Source organism: Pagrus major, chromosome 4 (genome assembly GCF_040436345.1).
Source record: "Pagrus major chromosome 4, Pma_NU_1.0".
NCBI classification, from domain to species: Eukaryota; Metazoa; Chordata; class Actinopteri; order Spariformes; family Sparidae; genus Pagrus; species Pagrus major.
The window spans coordinates 39863376-39886070 of record NC_133218.1 but is presented as its reverse complement, the minus strand read 5'-3'; the positions used below and the strand labels follow the sequence as shown (position 1 = coordinate 39886070).

At 43.3% G+C, this 22695-nt stretch overlaps 1 protein-coding gene across 1 annotated transcript; it reads left to right on the top strand.

Moving 5' to 3' along the window:
* The first annotated feature begins 27 nt into the window (after positions 1 to 27).
* Positions 28 to 22093, top strand: agrp (agouti related neuropeptide). The gene is made up of 5 exons (XM_073464253.1): positions 28 to 76; positions 9397 to 9572; positions 20595 to 20734; positions 21583 to 21680; positions 21780 to 22093. Exons 2-5 carry the CDS (start codon positions 9523 to 9525, stop codon positions 21969 to 21971), a joined length of 480 nt encoding a protein of 159 aa, XP_073320354.1. The 5' UTR covers positions 28 to 76; positions 9397 to 9522; the 3' UTR covers positions 21972 to 22093.
* Positions 22094 to 22695: the final 602 nt, after the last annotated feature.

Genomic DNA, 22695 nt, shown 5'->3' with positions numbered 1-22695 from the left:
GACTGCTGGGTGTCATCGATTAGTGCTGCCTTTGTGTTAACAACATTGTGGGAGTGAGATAGAATCGATCAGTCAGGTAACGATGAGTCACACAGTCTCACCTTACTAACTGTCTGTCTGTCTGTGTGTGTGCCTGTCTGTCTGTCTCTGCCTGTCTGTCTGTCTGTCTCTGCCTGTCTGTCTGCCTGTCTCTGCCTGTCTGCCTGTCTGCCTGCCTGCCTGTCTGTCTGCCTGTCTGTCTGTCTGTCTGTCTGTCTCTGCCTGTCTGTCTGTCTGTCTCTGCCTGTCTGTCTGCCTGTCTGCCTGTCTGCCTGTCTCTGTTCCACATAATAAACTTGCCGAAATAAAAGTAATAAAACTGTAAAAAAAAAACCCATAAGCCACATTTTCACTGAACTTATCAGAAGTAAAATTCCAGAAAGTCTCATCAGAGTTTATATTCTACAAATATGACACATTCAGTCAAAACCTGAAGTATGACAGAGCTGACAGTGTGGAGCAGGACGTGTCCTGGAGGAGGACGGGCCCTGGAGGAGGACGTGTCCTGGAGGAGGACGGGCCCTGGAGGAGCACGGGCCCTGGAGGAGGACGTGTCCTGGAGGAGGACGGGCCCTGGAGGAGCACGGGCCCTGGAGGAGGACGTGTCCTGGAGGAGGACGGGCCCTGGAGGAGGACGTGTCCTGGAGGAGGACGTGTCCTGGAGCAGGACGTGTCCTGGAGGAGGACGGGCCCTGGAGGAGGACGTGTCCTGGAGGAGGACGGGTCCTGGAGGAGCACGGGCCCTGGAGCAGGACGTGTCCTGGAGGAGGACGGGTCCTGGAGGAGGACGGGCCCTGGAGGAGGACGTGTCCTGGAGGAGGACGTGTCCTGGAGGAGCACGGGCCCTGGAGGAGGACGGGCCCTGGAGGAGGACGTGTCCTGGAGGAGGACGGGCCCTGGAGGAGCACGGGCCCTGGAGCAGGACGTGTCCTGGAGGAGGACGTGTCCTGGAGGAGCACGGGCCCTGGAGGAGGACGGGCCCTGGAGGAGGACGGGTCCTGGAGGAGCACGGGCCCTGGAGCAGGACGTGTCCTGGAGGAGGACGGGTCCTGGAGGAGGACGGGCCCTGGAGGAGGACGTGTCCTGGAGGAGCACGGGCCCTGGAGGAGGACGGGCCCTGGAGGAGGACGTGTCCTGGAGGAGCACGGGCCCTGGAGGAGCACGGGCCCTGGAGGAGGACGGGTCCTGGAGGAGGACGGGCCCTGGAGGAGCACGGGCCCTGGAGGAGGACGGGCCCTGGAGGAGGACGGGTCCTGGAGGAGGACGGGCCCTGGAGGAGCACGGGCCCTGGAGGAGGACGGGCCCTGGAGGAGGACGGGTCCTGGAGGAGGACGGGCCCTGGAGCAGGACGGGCCCTGGAGGAGCACGGGCCCTGGAGGAGGACGGGTCCTGGAGCAGGACGGGTCCTGGAGGAGGACGGGTCCTGGAGGCAGTCTGATCTGATCCTGTTTCAGGATTTTCACAATAAGGGCGTTTGTTTTTCCTTATATTTATAAGGAACACTGACCTCCAGTGTTGCCTTGGTAACAGCTCAGTTGCTGTTGATCAGGACAAACACGTCTTATTAGGAGTCATTTCCTGCTGATGGACGGACGCCGTTTGCCTGATTTGTGTTGAGTGCAGCTGTGACATCATCAGCGTGTCACAGTTCAGAGAACCGGGCGCCATGTTTGCAGACGGAGGATGAGGAGGACGAAGAGTTTAATGAAGGAAGCAGCTGATCTAATGTTCTCAATCAAACACACTGAGAGGATCATTACTGAGACAAACAGCCCATAATACTCACAACAGGAAACACATGATGATCAATCACAGACGAAAAGGACAAAAACACAAACAAACAAACAATTAACACAAAGTGATTTTTCTAAGTAACGAAACACAAACATGATGTTTGTTCACAGAGAAACAAACAGACACACAAACCAAGTTAAGTCCATCTGGGACAGACACGGAGCTCCGTCTCTGAGGGACGGTCCTGGACTGAACCGGTCAGCCACAACAGTTCACAACAACATGAATCATGATGTTCTACAACAACACAATCAGATACACACGAAAGGAACAACACATGACAGTCATCACATGACTGGTCTCTGCAGGTCTCTGCAGGTCTCTGTTGGTCTCTGCAGGTCTCTGCAGGTCTCTGGTGGTCTCTGCAGGTCTCTGCAGGTCTCTGTTGGTCTCTGCAGGTCTCTGCAGGTCTCTGGTGGTCTCTGCAGGTCTCTGTTGGTCTCTGCAGGTCTCTGCAGGTCTCTGCAGGTCTCTGGTGGTCTCTGCAGGTCTCTGCAGGTCTCTGGTGGTCTCTGGTGGTCTCTGCAGGTCTCTGGTGGTCTCTGCAGGTCTCTGCAGGTCTCTGGTGGTCTCTGCAGGTCTCTGGTGGTCTCTGCAGGTCTCTGCAGGTCTCTGGTGGTCTCTGCAGGTCTCTGCAGGTCTCTGGTGGTCTCTGCAGGTCTCTGGTGGTCTCTGCAGGTCTCTGCAGGTCTCTGGTGGTCTCTGCAGGTCTCTGTTGGTCTCTGTTGGTCTCTGTTGGTCTCTGGTGGTCTCTGGTGGTCTCTGCAGGTCTCTGTTGGTCTCTGTTGGTCTCTGCAGGTCTCTGCAGGTCTCTGATGGTCTCTGCAGGTCTCTGTTGGTCTCTGTTGGTCTCTGCAGGTCTCTGTTGGTCTCTGCAGGTCTCTGTTGGTCTCTGTTGGTCTCTGCAGGTCTCTGTTGGTCTCTGTTGGTCTCTGTTGGTCTCTGGTGGTCTCTGTTGGTCTCTGTTGGTCTCTGCAGGTCTCTGTTGGTCTCTGTTGGTCTCTGCAGGTCTCTGTTGGTCTCTGCAGGTCTCTGTTGGTCTCTGTAGGTCTCTGATGGTCTCTGTTGGTCTCTGTTGGTCTCTGCAGGTCTCTGTTGGTCTCTGCAGGTCTCTGTTGGTCTCTGGTGGTCTCTGTTGGTCTCTGATGGTCTCTGTTGGTCTCTGCAGGTCTCTGCAGGTCTCTGCTGGTCTCTGCTGGTCTCTGCAGGTCTCTGTTGGTCTCTGGTGGTCTCTGGTGGTCTCTGCAGGTCTCTGTTGGTCTCTGCAGGTCTCTGCAGGTCTCTGTTGGTCTCTGTTGGTCTCTGCAGGTCTCTGTTGGTCTCTGTAGGTCTCTGATGGTCTCTGCAGGTCTCTGTTGGTCTCTGTTGGTCTCTGATGGTCTCTGGTGGTCTCTGTTGGTCTCTGTTGGTCTCTGCAGGTCTCTGTTGGTCTCTGTTGGTCTCTGCAGGTCTCTGCTGGTCTCTGCAGGTCTCTGTTGGTCTCTGTTGGTCTCTGATGGTCTCTGTTGGTCTCTGTTGGTCTCTGCAGGTCTCTGTTGGTCTCTGCAGGTCTCTGTTGGTCTCTGTTGGTCTCTGTTGGTCTCTGATGGTCTCTGCAGGTCTCTGGTGGTCTCTGGTGGTCTCTGCAGGTCTCTGATGGTCTCTGCCGGTCTCTGTTGGTCTCTGCAGGTCTCTGCAGGTCTCTGTTGGTCTCTGCTGGTCTCTGCAGGTCTCTGCAGGTCTCTGTTGGTCTCTGTTGGTCTCTGCAGGTCTCTGATGGTCTCTGGTGGTCTCTGGTGGTCTCTGCGGGTCTCTGCAGGTCTCTGTTGGTCTCTGCAGGTCTCTGTTGGTCTCTGGTGGTCTCTGCAGGTCTCTGTTGGTCTCTGCAGGTCTCTGCAGGTCTCTGTTGGTCTCTGTTGGTCTCTGCAGGTCTCTGTTGGTCTCTGTTGGTCTCTGTTGGTCTCTGCAGGTCTCTGTTGGTCTCTGATGGTCTCTGGTGGTCTCTGTTGGTCTCTGTTGGTCTCTGCAGGTCTCTGTTGGTCTCTGCAGGTCTCTGTTGGTCTCTGTTGGTCTCTGCAGGTCTCTGCAGGTCTCTGCTGGTCTCTGGTGGTCTCTGCAGGTCTCTGTTGGTCTCTGGTGGTCTCTGTTGTTCTCTGGTGGTCTCTGCAGGTCTCTGTTGGTCTCTGCAGGTCTCTGCAGGTCTCTGTTGGTCTCTGTTGGTCTCTGTAGGTCTCTGTTGGTCTCTGCAGGTCTCTGTTGGTCTCTGTTGGTCTCTGCAGGTCTCTGTTGGTCTCTGATGGTCTCTGGTGGTCTCTGTTGGTCTCTGTTGGTCTCTGCAGGTCTCTGTTGGTCTCTGCAGGTCTCTGTTGGTCTCTGATGGTCTCTGTTGGTCTCTGTTGGTCTGTGCAGGTCTCTGTTGGTCTGTGCAGGTCTGTGCAGGTCTCTGCAGGTCTCTGCAGGTCTCTGTTGGTCTCTGCAGGTCTCTGTTGGTCTCTTGTGGTCTCTTGTGGTCTCTGCAGGTCTCTGTTGGTCTCTGCAGGTCTCTGCAGGTCTCTGTTGGTCTCTGTTGGTCTCTGCAGGTCTCTGGTGGTCTCTGGTGGTCTCTGTTGGTCTCTGTTGGTCTCTGCAGGTCTCTGTTGGTCTCTGCAGGTCTCTGGTGGTCTCTGGTGGTCTCTGCAGGTCTCTGTTGGTCTCTGCAGGTCTCTGGTGGTCTCTTGTGGTCTCTTGTGGTCTCTGCAGGTCTCTGTTGGTCTCTGCAGGTCTCTGCAGGTCTCTGTTGGTCTCTGTTGGTCTCTGCAGGTCTCTGATGGTCTCTGGTGGTCTCTGTTGGTCTCTGTTGGTCTCTGCAGGTCTCTGTTGGTCTCTGCAGGTCTCTGGTGGTCTCTGGTGGTCTCTGCAGGTCTCTGGTGGTCTCTGTTGGTCTCTGATGGTCTCTACAGGTCTCTGTTGGTCTCTGGTGGTCTCTGCAGGTCTCTGGTGGTCTCTGCAGATCTCTGCAGGTCTCTGATGGTCTCCACAGTGATCAGGAGAACACCATCAGACCACAGTGCCTCGGCTGCTGACCTGGACTTCATATTCAGACAGGTGGAGCTGCTGCAGGTGTGGAGAGACTCACCTGTCCTCCTGCTCAGACCAGGTGAGGACAGACGCTACGCGAGGACGAGCTGAGTCCAAACACTGAGTGAAGAATTCATTCACATCAGTCTGGTTCTGAAACAAAGATCTGATCTGAGCATATTATGGGATGTTTCATGTGTGTAACTGTACGCCTCACCTGTGTGGACTTCAACGTGTGTTGTGTTGTGTTGTGTTGTGTTGTGTTGTGTTGTGTTCTGTTGTGTTCTGTTGTGCAAACAGACACACACAGACACACACTTTAACAAGGTGACATCATGGATATAAACAACAGATAAATGTTAGGTAAGGTTTAATGTTTAATGTTTAATGTTTAATGTTTAAGGTTTAATGTTTAATGTTTAAGGGTTAATGTTTAATGTTTAATGTTTAATGTTTAATGTTTAAGGGTTAATGTTTAATGTTTAATGTTTAATGTTTAAGGGTTAATGTTTAATGTTTAATGTTTAATGTTTAAGGGTTAATGTTTAATGTTTAATGTTTAATGTTTAAGGTTTAATGTTTAATGTTTAATGTTTAATGTTTAAGGGTTAATGTTTAATGTTTAATGTTTAATGTTTAAGGGTTAATGTTTAATGTTTAATGTTTAATGTTTAAGGTTTAATGTTTAATGTTTAAGGGTTAATGTTTAATGTTTAATGTTTAATGTTTAAGGTTTAATGTTTAATGTTTAAGGTTTAATGTTTAATGTTTAAGGTTTAATGTTTAATGTTTAATGTTTAATGTTTAAGGGTTAATGTTTAATGTTTAATGTTTAATGTTTAAGGGTTAATGTTTAATGTTTAATGTTAATGTTTAAGGTTTAATGTTTAATGTTTAAGGGTTAATGTTTAAGGTTTAATGTTTAAGGTTTAATGTTTAATGTTTAATGTTTAAGGGTTAATGGTTAATGTTTAATGGTTTTAATGTTTAAGGGTTAATGTTTAATGTTTAAGGTTTAAGGTTAATGTTTAATGTTTAAGGTTTAATGTTTAATGTTTAATGTTTAAGGGTTAATGTTTAAGGTTTAATGTTTAAGGTTTAATGTTTAATGTTTAATGTTTAAGGGTTAATGTTTAATGTTTAAGGTTTAATGTTTAAGGTTAATGTTTAATGTTTAATGTTTAAGGTTTAATGTTTAATGTTTAAGGGTTAATGTTTAAGGTTTAATGTTTAATGTTAATGTTTAAGGTTAATGTTTAATGTTTAATGTTTAAGGTTTAATGTTTAATGTTTAATGTTTAAGGGTTAATGTTTAATGTTAAGTTTAAGGTTTAATGTTTAATGTTTAAGGTTTAATGTTTAAGGTTTAATGTTTAAGGTTTAATGTTTAATGTTTAATGTTTAAGGGTTAATGTTTAATGTTTAATGTTTAATGTTTAAGGTTTAATGTTTAATGTTTAAGGTTAAGGTTTAATGTTTAATGTTTAAGGTTTAATGTTTAATGTTTAATGTTAATGTTTAATGTTTTAAGGGTTAATGTTTAAGGTTTACATGTTTAAGGTTTAATGTTTAATGTTTAATGTTTAAGGGTTAATGTTTAATGTTTAAGGTTTAATGTTTAAGGTTTAATGTTTAATGTTTAATGTTTAAGGGTTAATGTTTAATGTTTAAGGTTAATGTTTAAGGTTTAATGTTTAATGTTTAATGTTTAAGGTTAATGTTTAATGTTTAATGTTTAATGTTTAATGTTTAAGGGTTAATGTTTAATGTTTAATGTTTAAGGGTTAATGTTTAATGTTTAAGGTTTAATGTTTAAGGTTTAATGTTTAATGTTTAATGTTTAAGGGTTAATGTTTAATGTTTAATGTTTAATGTTTAAGTAATGTTTAATGTTTAAGGTTAAGGTTTAATGTTTAATGTTTAAGGTTTAATGTTTAATGTTTAAGGTTTAATGTTTAAGGTTTAATGTTTAAGGTTAATGTTTAATGTTTAATGTTTAATGTTTAATGTTTAAGGGTTAAGGTTTAATGTTAAATGTTTAATGTTTAATGTTTAATTGTTTAAGGTTTAATGTTTAATGTTTAGGTTTAATGTTTAAGGTTTAATGTTTAAGGTTTAATGTTTAATGTTTAATGTTTAAGGGTTAATGTTTAATGTTTAATGTTTAATGTTTAATGTTTAAGGGTTAATGTTTAATGTTTAATGTTTAAGGGTTAAGGTTTAATGTTTAATGTTTAATGTTTAATGTTTAATGTTTAAGGGTTAAGGTTTAATGTTTAATGTTTAATGTTTAATGTTTAATGTTTAAGGGTTAATGTTTAATGTTTAATGTTTAATGTTTAATGTTTAATGTTTAAGGGTTAAGGTTTAATGTTTAAGGTTTAATGTTTAATGTTTAATGTTTAAGGGTTAAGGTTTAATGTTTAATGTTTAATGTTTAAGGTTTAATGTTTAATGTTTAATGTTTAATGTTTAAGGGTTAATGTTTAATGTTTAATGTTTAATGTTTAAGGTTTAATGTTTAATGTTTAATGTTTAAGGGTTAATGTTTAATGTTTAATGTTTAAGGGTTAAGGTTTAATGTTTAAGGTTTAATGTTTAAGGTTTAATGTTTAATGTTTAATGTTTAAGGGTTAATGTTTAATGTTTAAGGGTTAATGTTTAAGGTTTAAGGTTTAATGTTTAATGTTTAAGGGTTAATGTTTAAGGTTTAATGTTTAATGTTTAATGTTTAAGGGTTAATGTTTAATGTTTAATGTTTAAGGTTAATGTTTAATGTTTAAGGTTTAATGTTTAAGGTTTAATGTTTAATGTTTAATGTTTAAGGGTTAATGTTTAATGTTTAATGTTTAATGTTTAAGGGTTAATGTTTAATGTTTAAGGTTTAAGGTTAATGTTTAATGTTTAAGGTTTAATGTTTAATGTTTAAGGTTTAATGTTTAAGGTTTAATGTTTAAGGTTTAATGTTTAATGTTTAATGTTTAATGTTTAATGTTTAAGGGTTAAGGTTTAATGTTTAATGTTTAATGTTTAATGTTTAATGTTTAAGGGTTAATGTTTAATGTTTAAGGTTTAATGTTTAAGGTTTAATGTTAAGGTTTAATGTTTAATGTTTAATGTTTAAGGGTTAATGTTTAATGTTTAATGTTTAATGTTTAATGTTTAAGGGTTAATGTTTAATGTTTAATGTTTAAGGGTTAAGGTTTAATGTTTAATGTTTAATGTTTAATGTTTAATGTTTAAGGGTTAAGGTTTAATGTTTAATGTTTAATGTTTTAATGTTTAATGTTTAAGGGTTAATGTTTAATGTTTAATGTTTAATGTTTAATGTTTAATGTTTAAGGGTTAAGGTTTAATGTTTAAGGTTTAATGTTTAATGTTTAATGTTTAAGGGTTAATGTTTAATGTTTAATGTTTAATGTTTAAGGTTTAATGTTTAATGTTTAATGTTTAATGTTTAAGGGTTAATGTTTAATGTTTAATGTTTAATGTTTAAGGTTTAATGTTTAATGTTTAATGTTTAAGGGTTAATGTTTAATGTTTAATGTTTAAGGGTTAAGGTTTAATGTTTAAGGTTTAATGTTTAATGTTTAAGGGTTAATGTTTAATGTTTAATGTTTAATGTTTAATGTTTAAGGGTTAATGTTTAATGTTTAATGTTTAATGTTTAAGGGTTAATGTTTAATGTTTAATGTTTAAGGTTTAATGTTTAATGTTTAATGTTTAATGTTTAAGGGTTAATGTTTAATGTTTAATGTTTAAGGTTTAATGTTTAATGTTTAATGTTTAATGTTTAAGGGTTAATGTTTAATGTTTAATGTTTAAGGGTTAATGTTTAATGTTTAATGTTTAAGGGTTAAGGTTTAATGTTTAATGTTTAAGGTTTAAGGTTTCATGTTTAATGTTTAAGGTTTAATGTTTAAGGGTTAATGTTTAAGGTTTAAGGTTTAATGTTTAAGCTTTAAGGTTTAATGTTTAAGGATTAATGTTTAAGGTTTAAGGGTTAATGTTTAAGGGTTAAGGTTTAATGTTTAAGGTTTAATGTTTAAGGTTTAAGGTTTAAGGTTTAAGGTTTAATGTTTAAGGTTTAAGGGTTAATGTTTAATGTTTAATGTTTAATGTTTAAGGTTTAATGTTTATGGTTTAATGTTTAATGTTTAATGTTTAAGGTTTAATGTTTAAGGTTTAATGTTTAATGTTTAATGTTTAAGGTTTAATGTTTAAGGGTTAATGTTTAAGGTTTAAGGTTTAATGTTTAAGCTTTAAGGTTTAATGTTTAAGGATTAATGTTTAAGGTTTAAGGGTTAATGTTTAAGGTTTAATGTTTAAGGTTTAAGGGTTAATGTTTAAGGTTTAAGGTTGTTATTATGAAATATTAAAAGATTTATAATCATTCACATTTTCAGAGTCGCTGAAATTAAAACCTTAAACCTTAAACATTAAACCATTAGAATCATTTTAAGTTTTGTTTGTTTATATTTGGCTTTATACATACATGTTATTATAATTAGTGATGTCATTTCCCAGAAGCCCCTCCCCCATTAGGCTCCATCTGATGTTTCTCCACAAGGTCACAAACCTTTATGATGACCGTGGCCATGCCCCCCCCCAACTAGTCATGTGACCCGCGAGACGCACCCTCCAGGTCTTTAAATGGTGCTCGTCCCCTCGAGACGGAGACAGACGACAGGACACAGCCACAGGTGAGTCACCTCTCTCTGACAGTCAGGGTCTCTCTCTCTCTCTCTCTCTCTCTCTCGCTCTCTCTGACAGTCAGGGTCTCTCTCTCTCTCTCTCTCGCTCTCTCTGACAGTCAGGGTCTCTCTCGCTCTCTCTCTCTCTCTCTCTCTCTCTCTCTCTCTCTCTGACAGTCAGGGTCTCTCTCTCTCTCTCTCTCTCTCTCTCTCTCTCTCTCTGACAGTCAGGGTCTCTCTCTCTCTCTCTCTCTCTCTCTCTAACAGTCAGGGTCTCTCTCTCTCTCTCTCTCTCTCTCTCTCTCTCTCTCTCTCTGACAGTCAGGGTCTCTCTCTCTCTCTCTCTCTCTCTCTAACAGTCAGGGTCTCTCTCTCTCTCTCTCTCTGACAGTCAGGGTCTCTCAATTTCAATTTCAAAGGAGCTTTATTGGCATGAAAGTTTAAGCAATTTTGCCAAAGCAACAAAACACAATATACAATGTTGACACAGTAAATAATTACAGAATAAATAATAGATATATGATTAATAATAATGATAATAATGATAATAATAAAACAAATAAATTAATAAAGAAAAGAAAAGAAGAAGAAAAGAAAAGAGAAAAAATAAATAAATAAATAAATAAATAAAAATAAAAATGGAAAGTGTGTGTGTGTGTGTGTGTGTGTGTGTGTGTGTGTGTGTGTGTGTGTGTGTATGTGCGTATCAGTGTGCAGGTAAGTGGAGGAGATCATGTCCGGTGTTTGCAGCTTCTCTTTTTCTGTGGCAGGCACTAACATATTTTGCTGCATCTGCAGCAGTGGCACTTTTCTCTCCCAGTAAATATTGTATTTTTTCTGTGTCTGGGAGTTTGTCAAAATTTGGGGTTGTGTGTGTGATTTTGTTGTAAAGTTTTGTTCTGATATCTGTGTATTTGTCACAGTGCAGCAGGAAGTGCTGCTCTGTCTCCACCTGTCTGTGTGGACAGAGCCGACACAGCCGCTCCTCTCTGGGCAGCCACGTCTGTCTGTGCCGGCCGCTCTCCAAGGCCAGGTTATGGCTGCTGAGTCTGTACATAGTCAACGTTTTCCTCAGTCTCGGGTCGGTTACAGAGCTCAGGTATTCTGCCATTGTGTATTGTCTGTTTAGGGCCAAATAGCATTGGAGTTTGCTTTGGGTTTTGGTTGTAGATGTCCAATAGTTGATGTAATTGTCTTTTTCTTTTGCTATAATTTGGTGGGGCCGGATTGTGTGAGGGCGGTCTTGGTGCCCGGTGCTGTTGGAGCTGAGCCTGTGGACCAGCTGGCTGAGGGGACTCCTGTCTTTGCTCTCCTCTTGGCATTGTAGGGCTTTGTAGTGGTAGGAGCCGGGCTCGCTGGCTTTGAGGTGTTGGTAGAATTTTATGGCTCTTTTTTGGATCCGAATTAACAGGGGAAATTGGCCTAATTCAGCTCTGCATCCGTTGTTGGGGGAGTTCCTGTGGACTTTGAGGATGCTTTTGCAGATCTCTGTGTGCAGGCTTTCGATTGGGTGTTTGTCCCATTTTTCAAGGTCTTGGTTGATGAGAGGGCCCCACACTTCACTGCCGTATAATATAATTGGTTCAATTATGGATTGGAATATTTTGATCCAGATTTTGACAGGTATGTCTATGTTTGAGGATTTTTTTATAGTCCAGAAAGCTCTTCTGCCCTTATCTCGGAGATCTTTAATGGCCAGATTGAAATTTCCCGTCGATGTGATGTTTAGTCCTAAATATGTGTAGCTGTGTGTGTGTTCTATGTCTGTAGAGTCCAGGTGGAACCGGTGTTGGTTTTTCTGACTCTTAGGTCGTTTCTGGAAGACCATGACTTTTGTCTTTTCCAGGTTAACGGTCAGGGCCCAGGTCTGACAGAACTTTTGCAGGTGATCTAGCTGTTTTTGTAGAGCCTCCTTTGATGGAGCGAGCAGTATTAGGTCATCTGCAAATAATAAGCATTTGACTTCTATGTCAGAGAGGGTGAGACCAGGGATATCGGACTCTTCCAGGGATTTGGCCAGTTCATCTATGTAGATGTTAAACAGGGTGGGGCTCAGACTGCAGCCCTGCTTCACTCCTCTACTTTGGGGGAAGAAGTCTGTTTCCATGATTCCAATTTTTACAGCGCATTTATTATTTATGTACATTGTTTTGATGATATCGTAGGTTTTTCCTCCAATACCTTTTTCTAATAATTTTAGGAATAGACCATGATGCCAAATTGAGTCGAATGCTTTCTTGAAATCTACAAAACAAGAGAAGATTGTGTTTTTGTTTTGGTGGACGTGTTTCTGGACGAGGGTGTGGAGGGTGTAGATGTGGTCGCTGGTTCTGTGTTGTGGTGTAAAACCAGTCTGACTCTTGCTCAGGACATTGTGCTCACTGAGGAAGTTTTGCAGACGGCTGTTTAAGATGCTGCAGAATAACTTCCCCAGGTTGCTGCTGACACATATGCCTCTGTAGTTGTCTGGCTCGTATTTGTTTCCACTTTTAAAGATTGGAGTGATGATCCCTCGGCTCCAGGTGTCAGGAAAATGTCCAATGTTCAAAGTCAGATTGAATAGTTTCAATATGGCAGTCTTGATTTTATGGCTGCTGAACTGAAGCATTTCATTTAAGATGCCATCAGGGCCACTTGCCTTCCGTGACTGCAGGTTCTGGATCTTAGCCAGCAGCTCCCCTTCACTAATTTCATAATCTAAAGGATTTTGGTTGTCTTTAACGATTGATTCAAGGGTTTCTAGTTTGTTGAGCAGATTATTTTGGGCTGAATCCAGAGTGATTGCACTGTATAGGTTTTTAAAGTGGTTTTTCCATATTTCCCCGTTTTGAATAGCCAATTCTTCCTTGTGTGATTTGTTGAATGAATGCCATTTTTTCCAAAAATTATTTGAGTCAATGGACTCTTCAATGTCTTTAAGTTGGTGCTGTTCATGCTGCTCCTTTTTAGCTCTCAGTGTTTTCCTATATGATTTCAGTGTTTCCCAGTACTGGAGGCGCAGCTCATGATTGTCAGGATGTCGGTGTTTTTCGTTGGATAGTTTCCGGAGTGTTTTTCTCAGACACCTGCAGTCAGAGTCAAACCACTTTTCATTAGCTGAGTTTGAACTGTGACGCTGAGATTTTTTCAGATTGGACAGAGATGCTGTGTTGTCAAATATGAAGTTAATATCCCGAACAGCCTGGTTCAGGCCGTCACTGCTGTGGGGATATGAGGTGGTGATAAAATGGTCTAACTGGGATTGGATTGTTGGATGACCGATTGCTTTTTGGTAGTCATCCTTGCTATTACTTGTCCATCTATAGGGTTGTTTGGAGCGGTTGAGTTTGCTGGGCTCTGCTACATGGGGGTCTGTTGGTGTCTTCCTAATGTACAGGGTGATTTTGCTGTGATCAGATAAGGGTGTTAGGGGGCTGACGGTGAACGCTCTCAGACAGAGGGGCTCTAGGTCTGTAAGACTATAGTCCACTGTGCTGTTGCCAAGAGGAGAGCTGTGTGTGTAGAGACCAAAGGAGTCCCCTCGAAGCCGACCGTTGACTATGTACAGACCCAGCGTGCGACACAACTGCAGCAGCTGATGCCCATTTCTGTTGACGGTTTTGTCAAAGTTGTTCCTGTGCCGATGTGAAGGAGAGGGGATGTTGATCTGGCCCGGTATGTGTTTGTCTCCATGTGCATTAATCAGATCTGGTTCTGTGCCTGTTCTGGCGTTAAGGTCACCACAGATCAGCACGTTTCCCTGTGTTTGGTAGAAGCTGATTTCATCTTCAAGAATGGAGAAGCTGTTTTCGTTATAATAAGGGGACTCTGATGGGGGGATATAGGCTGCACACATGAATATGTCTTTGTCTGTGGAGACAACCTCTTTTTTTATTTTGAACCAAATTGAAAAATCTCCTTTTTTGAGTAATTCTATTGAGTGTGTGAGGTTCATCTTGTACCAGATCAACATCCCTCCTGAATCTCTGCCTTGGCTGACACTTTTCAATTTGGTAGATGGGAAAAGGACTTCTCTATAACCTGAAGGACAACCAGTGGACACGTCTCCTCTGTTCCAAGTCTCCTGCAAAACAATGATGTCTGAATTTTTTAACTCTCTATTAAAGTCTGGGGTCCTGCTTTTAAGGCCAAAAGCAGAGGACCTCAGACCCTGGATGTTCCAACATGAGATAACAAACGATTTAGATTTCATTAAATTCTAAAACTCAAAATGTAGCATTCAGTGTTAAAAAATGAGATAAACTTCCAATCCTAGTGTAAATGAAGAGATCGGTTTTAGAACATGTTAGGTATTATCTTACCTAATAATAATATAACTCTTTAAAATGAATGAATAAATAATAATTAAATAATTAAATATAATAATAATAATAATAATAATAGTAATAATAATAATAACAATAAATAAATAAATAAACACTCTAGGGTTGTCTACTGTGTTTGACCTATCAGGTGGGAGCAGAGCAGGCTGAGCATGTGCTGGATGTCTCTCAGTTGGCTCTGTGGGGGTGTAGGGGTGGGGTTGGAGGTTGGAAGGGTTAGGGGGGGGTCTGCTGCTCTCCTCACCACCTGAGCGTAGCTCAGTGGGCCGGGGCGTGGCTCCTGGTGATGGTGCTGGGGTGGGGCTCTTGGGGGGAGGAGGGGCTCTGGTCGGGTGTGAGGGGGTTCGTAGCTGTGCTGGTGGGGTCGTCGTGTAGGGGGATGAAGATAGTCAGGTCTCCGTGGGGGTGGTCTGGATGGTCTGGATGGCAGTCTGGGGGTGCCGCAGTCCGACCTGCTCCTTCTTTGGGGAGTGGACTGGTCTCGGTTGAGAGCGACGTCCTTCAGTGTCCGGGCGAAGATGGGGACGGTGTTTTTAAGTAGATGGACATAGTCATAAAGGCAGCTGATGTCCAGGGTGGGGTGGTGGGCCAGGTGGACGTTGGGCCTCAGGACACAGTCTCTGGAGACGCTGCTGTTGATCCTGTGGATGGTGTCTGGGTGGAAATCTTTCCTGGGCAGCAGGGTTGATATAACCACTCTACTGTTTGGGAAGGTGCTGGAGGCTTTTTCTATCACTCCTTTGAGTGACTCTGACACTCTCTCCTGCTGCGTCTTCAGCTCGTTGGAGCCGGTGTGGATGATGATGTGACTCGGAGAACCCAGACGCTCCTCTGACAGCAGCTCCATGGCATGTTGGCTGGTTGGGCACCAGAGTTTGGCCACCTTGTGGTTGGGGAAAAGTTTCTTTTCATTTAAGAACTTTCCATTGGAGTCGATGAGGATGACGATGTCTGGCTGCTGTGCCAGTCTGGATGGACGAGGGGTGGAGTCATCCAGTGGGCTGGGGGGTGGTCTGGGTGTGGTGTTGGTCTGTGGACTGGAGGGAAGCTGCTGGGTGGGTGGAGCCTCTTGGTCCTGGTGTCTCTGGGTGGGTGGAGCCTCTTGGTCCTGGTGTCTCTGGGTGGGGCTCCCAGGGTCCTGGTTGTGGTCTGGGTGTGAGTCCTGCTGTCCTGTCAGGTCTGGGGTGACTCTGTCTGTCTCCTGGAGCTTCTGTGACAGAGAGGCCAGCTCTCTCCTGTAGCTCTCTCCCTCCTCTCTCAGCTCCTTCACCTCCTCTGTCAGGGCGCTCAGCGCTGCCAAGTGGTTCTCCTGGTGCTGCTGCAGCTCTCTGATCTCAGTCCTCAGGGTGCTCAGCTCTGTTTTGTTCTGCTCCCTGTCCTGCCTCAGTCTGCTCAGCTCTGTGCTGAGGCTGCAGGCCTCCTCCTGGTTCGGCTGATGGCTGATCAGCTCTCTCAGCTGGACCAGCTCTCTCTCCAGCTCACTGAACTTCACCTTCATGTCGGTGATGGTGGAGGTCAGCTGGGGGTCCTGGGCCTGTTCAGAGCTGGGGGGCTCACTCTTCTGGTCAGCAGGGGGGCAGGTGGGGGTGGAGGTGGTGTCTGTGTCTGGCAGGGTGTGGGTGTCATCAGATAGGGGGCTCTTCTCCTGCTGGGCTCTTTCCTTTAAAAGGGGAAAGTCCAGCTCAAACTGCCTGAGGTTTCCCTGCACCATGACAGTCCCATTCTTGTATATGTTGACTGATGTCATGGGGGAGTCTGGGTCTTCTGCTTCTTTGACCTTCAGTTTCCAGCCATTACAGATGCCCTCTTTCTTCACAGAGGGGTAGTGGGTCCTTATAGCAGTGTGCCATGCCAGTGGCTGCTCTGTGAAGAAGATCAGGTTGCTGACGTCTCCATTCTTGTAGGAGTCAGAGAAGAGTGTCTCTGGTCTGTCCTTCATTACTTTCTGTTTGTGTGCCTTCCTGGCACTTTCATTTTTGAGATCTTGTGTGTAGAAGAGAGGAACAGCTCCTGTCTGAGCTGAGTCTGAGGCTGCAGGGCTCTGCTGCTGCATCGCTGCTGTTACAACTCCTTGGTAACCGTTGCTAAGGCTTGCAGTCTTGTTAGCTAGCTGTTAGCTTTAACTGAAACTAACTTAAATTAGTTTGTAGGTAGTTATTTTGTTTTTTATAAGCCCTTGTGCAGGTTGTATTGTCTCTGGTGTTCTCACTCACTTCCTCTTCTTGCTGTGTTCCTCCTCTTACTCGTTGTCAGGTGTATTTGTTGTCTTCAGGACAGTTTGACTAACTGTCAGTTTGTCAGTTGGCTGGACTTTTCTGCTGGACTCCTCGGTTCAGATGATTTCTCCAAGTTTCCTTTGGCGTTTTCTTTTCTGTTTTTCTTCTTTCAGGGAGGTAATTCCTCTAAAAGTGTTTCCTCTTCAAAATTTGTCACAAAATTGAAAGTTTATCTCATCTTAAAACACAAAAAAGAGATAATTTTCAGGAGCTCATGTTGCTGCTAACTGCTGCGGAACTCTCGCTCTACCTCTCTCTCTCTCTAACAGTCAGGGTCTCTCTCTCTCTCTCTCTCTGTGACAGTCAGGGTCTCTCTCTCTCCCTCTCTCTCTCTCTGACAGTCAGGGTCTCTCTCTCTCTCTCTCTCTCTCTAACAGTCAGGGTCTCTCTCTCTCTCTCTCTCTGTGACAGTCAGGGTCTCTCTCTCTCCCTCTCTCTCTCTCTGACAGTCAGGGTCTCTCTCTCTCTCTCTCTCTCTCTGACAGTCAGGGTCTCTCTCTCTCTCTCTCTCTGACAGTCAGGGTCTCTCTCTCTCTCTCTCTCTCTGACAGTCATGGTCTCTCTCTCTCTCTCTCAATTTCAATTTCAAAGGAGCTTTATTGGCATGAAAGTTTAAGCAATTTTGCCAAAGCAACAAAACACAATATACAATGTTGACACAGTAAATAATTACAGAATAAATAATAGATATATGATTAATAATAATGATAATAATGATAATAATAAAACAAATAAATTAATAAAGAAAAGAAAAGAAGAAGAAAAGAAAAGAGAAAAAATAAATAAATAAATAAATAAAAATAAAAATAAAAAAGGAAAGTGTGTGTGTGTATGTGCGTATCAGTGTGCAGGTAAGTGGAGGAGATCATGTCCGGTGTTTGCAGCTTCTCTTTTTCTGTGGCAGGCACTAACATATCTTGCTGCATCTGCAGCAGCGGCACTTTTCTCTCCCAGTAGATATTGTATTTTTTCTGTGTCTGGGAGTTTGTCAAAATTTGGGGTTGTGTGTGAGATTTTGTAGTAAAGTTTTGTTCTGATATCTGTGTATTTGTCACAGTGCAGCAGGAAGTGCTGCTCTGTCTCCACCTGTCTGAGTGGACCGAGCCGACACAGCCGCTCCTCTCTGGGCAGCCACGTCTGTCTGTGCCGGCCGCTCTCTCAGGCCCGGCTGTGGCTGCTGAGTCTACATAGTCAACGTTTTCCTCAGTCTCGGGTCGGTTACAGAGCTCAGATAATCTGCAGGGAGTATTGTGTGTTTAGGGCCAAACAGCATTGGACTTTGCTTTGGGTTTTGGTTGTAGATGTCCAATAGTTGATGTATTTGTCTTTTTCTTTTGCTATAATGTGGCGGGGCCGGATTGTGTGAGGGCGGTCTTGGTGCCCGGTGCTGTTGGAGCTGAGCCTCTGGACCAGCTGGCTGAGGGGACTCCTGTCTCTGCTCTCCTCTTGGCATTGTAGGGCTTTGTAGTGGTGGAGCCGGGCTCGCTGGCTTTGAGGTGTTGGTAGAATTTTATAGCTCTTTTTTGGATCCAACAGGGGAAATTGGCCTAATTCAGCTCTGCATCCGTTGTTGGGGGAGTTCCTGTGGACTTTGAGGATGCTTTTGCAGATCTCTGTGTGCAGCTTTCCATTGGGTGTTTGTCCCATTTTTCAAAGTCTTGGTTCATGAGAGGGCCCCACACTTCACTGCCGTACAATAAGATTGGTTCAATTATGGATTGAAATATTCTGATCCAGATTTTGACAGGTACGTCTGTTTGAGGATTTTTTTATCGTCCAGAAAGCTCTTCTGCTCTTGTCTCGGAGATCTTTAATGGCCAGATTGAAATTTCCCGTCGATGTTATGTTTAGTCCTAAATATGTGTAGCTGTGTGTGTGTTCTGTGTCCGTAGAGTCCAGGTGGAACCGGTGTTGGTTTTTCTGACTCTTAGGTCGTTTCTGGAAGACCATGACTTTTGTCTTTTCCAGGTTAACGGTCAGGGCCCAGGTCTGACAGAACTTCTGCAGGTGATCTAGTTGTTTTTGTAGAGCCTCCTTTGATGGAGCGAGCAGTATTAGGTCATCTGCAGATAGTAAGCATTTGACTTCTCTGTCAGAGAGGGTGAGACCAGGGATATCGGACTCTTCCAGGGATTTGGCCAATTCATGGATGTAGATGTTAAACAGGGTGGGGCTCAGACTGCAGCCCTGCTTCACTCCTCTACTTTGGGGGAAGAAATCTGTTTCCATGATTCCAATTTTTACAGCGCGTTTATTATTTATGTACATTGTCTTGATGATATCGTAGGTTTTTCCTCCAGTACCTTTTTCTAGTAGTTTCAGGAACAGACCATGATGCCAAATTGAGTCAAATGCTTTCTTGAAATCTACAAAACAAGAGAAGATTGTGTTTTTGTTCTGGTGGATGTGTTTCTGGACGAGGGTGTGGAGGGTGTAGATGTGGTCGCTGGTTCTGTGTTGTGGTGTAAAACCAGTCTGACTCTTGCTCAGGACATTGTGCTCACTGAGGAAGTTTTGCAGACGCTGTTTCAGATGCTGCAGAATAACTTCCCCAGGTTGCTGCTGACACATGTGCCTCTGTAGTTGTCTGGCTCGTATTTGTTTCCACTTGTAAAGATTGGAGTGATGATCCCTCGGCTCCAGGTGTCAGGAAAATGTCCAATGTTCAGAATGAGATTGAATAGTTTCAATATGGCAGTTTTGATTTTATGGCTGCTAAACTGAAGCATTTCATTTAAGATGCCATCAGGGCCACTTGCCTTCCTTGGCTGCAGGGTCTGGATCTTAGCCAGCAGCTCCCCTTCACTAATTTCAAAATCTAAAGGATTGTGGTTGTCTTTAACGATTGATTCAAGGGTTTCTAGTTTGTTGAGCAGATTATTTTGGGCCGAATCCAGAGTGGTTCATATGATTTCAGTGTTTCCCAGTAGTGGAGGCGCAGCTCATGATTGTCAGGTTGTCGCTGTTTTTCATTGGATCATTTCCGGAGTGTTTTTCTCAGACACCTGCAGTCAGAGTCAAACCATTTTTCATTAGCTGAGTTTGATCTGTGACGCTGAGATTTTTTCAGATTGGATAGAAATCTCTCTCTGTCTCTCTCTCTTAGTGATCTATAAAGTGTTCACTGTGTTGAAGCTGATGTTGGTTCTCAGTAGTTCTGATGTGGCCTGGTCACATGTACAGGTGATTTGGTTCTGCAGATAAAACTGAGACGACCTGATGGAGACTGAAGACTTTAGTTCTGAGTTGACTTCAAGCTTTTCTCTCAGTTCTGGACGGTCCAATGTTGCATTGTGATGTTTTGGTTGGTTGACACACACACACAGACATCACTGACATGATGAACTGAGATCAGAAAGTAATCAGAGTACAGCTGCAGAACTTCACAAGGTGTCATCTGTTTGACTGTGACATGAACGGAGGTGAGCTGGTGCTGAATACTAAAGCCGAGACGACCACGTTCCACTGAGAACACATAGAACCTCCCCCTTAATGTCCTCGGGCGTCTCTATGAATAAATCTTAAATAAAATATTAAAAACACTTTTCTGTTTCCAGTTTAACATGTCAATGCAAATATTCTATGAGTAACAGCAAGACTGTAAGTAACTGTACTTAGTTACTTGATGAGTTCTGTGATGTTCTTCAGATGTATGAAAGAGTCAGGATTCTTCTCCTTCATCCTCTTCTTCCTCTTCCTATTCCTCTTCCTCCTCTTCCTCTTCCTCTTCTTCCTCTTTTTCTTCCTCTTCCTCTTCCTCCTCTTCCTCTTCTTCTTCCTCTTCTTCATCCTCTTCTTGCTCTTCTTCTTCCTTTCCTCTTCCTCCTCTTCCTCTTCTTCTTCCTCTTCTTCCTCTTTTTCTTCCTCTTCCTCTCCATCCTCTTCTTGCTCTTTTTCTTCCTCTTCTTCTTCCTCTTCCTCTTCATCCTCTTCTTGCTTTTTTTCTTCCTCTTCTTCCTCTTCCTCTTCTTCTTCCTCCTCTTCATCTTCTCCATCCTGTTCTCCATCCTCTTCTTGCTCTTTTTCTTCCTCTTCTTCTTCCTCTTCATCCTCTTCTTCCTCTTCTTGCTCTTCTTTCTCTTCTTCTTCTTCTTCTTCTTCCTCTTCTTCATCCTCTTCCTCCTCTTCTTCTTGCTCTTTTTCTTCCTCTTCTTCCTCTTCTTCTTCCTCTTCCTCTTCATCCTCTTCTTCTTCCTATTCCTCTTCATCCTCTTCATCTTCTTCTTGCTCTTCTTCTTCCTCTTCCTCTTCATCCTCTTCATCTTCTTCTTGCTCTTCTTCTTCCTCTTCCTCTTCATCCTCTTCTTCCTCTTCTTGCTCTTCTTCTTCCTCTTCATCCTCTTCTTCCTCTTCTTGCTCTTCTTCCTCTTCTTCATCCTCTTCTTCTTCTTTCTCTTCTTCTTCTTCATCCTCTTCTTCTTCTTCTCTGACAGGATGTTCGGCTCTGTGCTGCTCTGCTGGTGCTCCTTCACACTGCTGCGTCTCTCTTCTTCTCTGGTTCATGGAAACATCCAGCTGGACGATGGTCCGGCTGCTGCCCGCCGTGCCGAGCCCTCATACCTGTCTGAAATGGGTCAGTAACACCTGTCCAGTCCGAGAGCTCCAACCGCCACCTCACCTGTCACCTGACACACAGCAAGGCTGAGGAGTCCAGTGTGTTGCCTCAGAATGAGTCTTTATATCTACAGAGGGAGTCGGCCATGTTGGACCCCCATGTTTCTACAGGAGCCCAGAACCCTGACTCTACAGAGGGACTGTAGGGGAGGGTAACATGAGGGGTGTTCAGTTGGTTACAATCAGCATCCTTTATTGTAACCACAGCGGTGGGATGAAGTGATGCTGTGTTCACACATCATTTTATTTCATCACAGTGACATCAGCTCATATTTCAGGGTAGAACATCATCACTGATAACCACCGGCTATCGTTAGCATTCAGATACTTCCGAGCTGACGTTACTATTTTGTTATACGACAGGAAATTAATTCTGAAATATCAACACTCATCTTGGACACGATGAGGCTGGAAGTGAAACACACCGGATGTAATCAAACACTAATGTTAGCTAAGAAGTGGTTGAATGCTAACGTTAGCTAATAGACAATCAAATATGTTGTTTTAGTTTGAAATATGACTCGCCAGATTTTCACCGTCCATCACTGCTTCAGTTGCTGATCGATTGGCTACCGATGTGTCAGGTTCTCTACGTGTATATGACCGACAGCAGCATCACATCATCACTGTGTTTTTGAGCTTCCCACCATGACATCAGAGGAAAATGGCCACCGTGTGAACATAATCAATTCTTTTAAGTCACTTGGTAAATAAATGTCATGTGATCAGGAACAGCTGACTTTTCTATAAGATCGCAGACGACAGGTAACACAGTAGGTCCGCTGTTTTCTGTCTTGTGTCCTGCAGACAGAAGCCACGCCCCCGACCCCGTGCTTGACCCCGCCCTCCTACCCGTCGACTCAATGGAAGATCACTTCCTGATGGATGCAGGGTCCTACGATGAGGTGGGTGTGGCTTATTTGACCTCTCAGTTAACAGATTTAAATGTGACTGCAGTGAGTTGATCTGTTTCCTGTTTCCGGACACTCACTTCCTGTTTCCAGGACTCTTCGGCAGCCTTACAGCTGCAGGGTCGGGCCATGCGTTCACCTCGTCGCTGCATCCCCCACCAGCAGTCCTGTCTGGGTTACCCTCTGCCCTGCTGCGACCCCTGTGACACCTGCTACTGCCGCTTCTTCAACGCCATCTGCTACTGCCGCCGAGTCGGCCACACCTGCCCGCCCAGACGCACCTGACGACACACTTGACGACGCACCTGGCGACGCACTTGACAATGAGGTGTTGTGAGGAGACGTGCAGACAGAAACCTGTTGATACTTTCTGTTACATGTTGGATAAATGTGCTCTTTGTGTAATAAACGACTGCTGAGGAAAATATATTTTCAGATGTTTAAAGTGTTTTGTGAATAAAAGACAACATGATAACAACAACGCTGATTAATTAATTAAAATAAGATGTGTTCACTGAGCTTTGATGTGTTGCTGCATTTCAGTGAAGCAGCTGGTTTTCTCTGCTTCAGCCTTGCTTGTGTTGTAAAATGTAGCAGAAAGTCAAACTTGTGTAAAAGATGTCCTGTAAAAAATATGACTGATGCTAAGCTAGGCTAACAGATGCTGCCTGCAGCTGTGTACTGAAGACTGTGTTCAGGCTGATACGGTCTTGACGTCTCCATGTCGGGGGAAACTAAACACATGTTTAAAACCTGTCGTGTTACGATCGTCCTCCTGTCCGGAGATATTTCTGATTGGTTATGAATTAAATGTATGATTGTGTCGTTAAGTCATTAATGTTTAATCTTATAGTTTAGTACCAAACTAGAGCTGTAGCTGCATGAGCGACTGCAGGGTTAGCGAGTTAACCAGTTAGCTAACTTGTGTTTTGTGTCAGTAAAGACAACATGCTGATTGATTCATTCAAATGACAGAAGAATGTGTTTAATGACCTTTAGAGATGCTGGT

Coding starts and splice junctions, on each gene's coding strand:
- agrp (XM_073464253.1), top strand. CDS start 9,523: ATGGTGCTCGTCCCCTCGAGACGGAGACAGACGACAGGACACAGCCAC. Junction 20,735..21,582: donor CTCATACCTGTCTGAAATGG/GTCAGTAACACC, acceptor TGTGTCCTGCAG/ACAGAAGCCACGCCCCCGAC. Junction 21,681..21,779: donor ATGCAGGGTCCTACGATGAG/GTGGGTGTGGCT, acceptor TCCTGTTTCCAG/GACTCTTCGGCAGCCTTACA.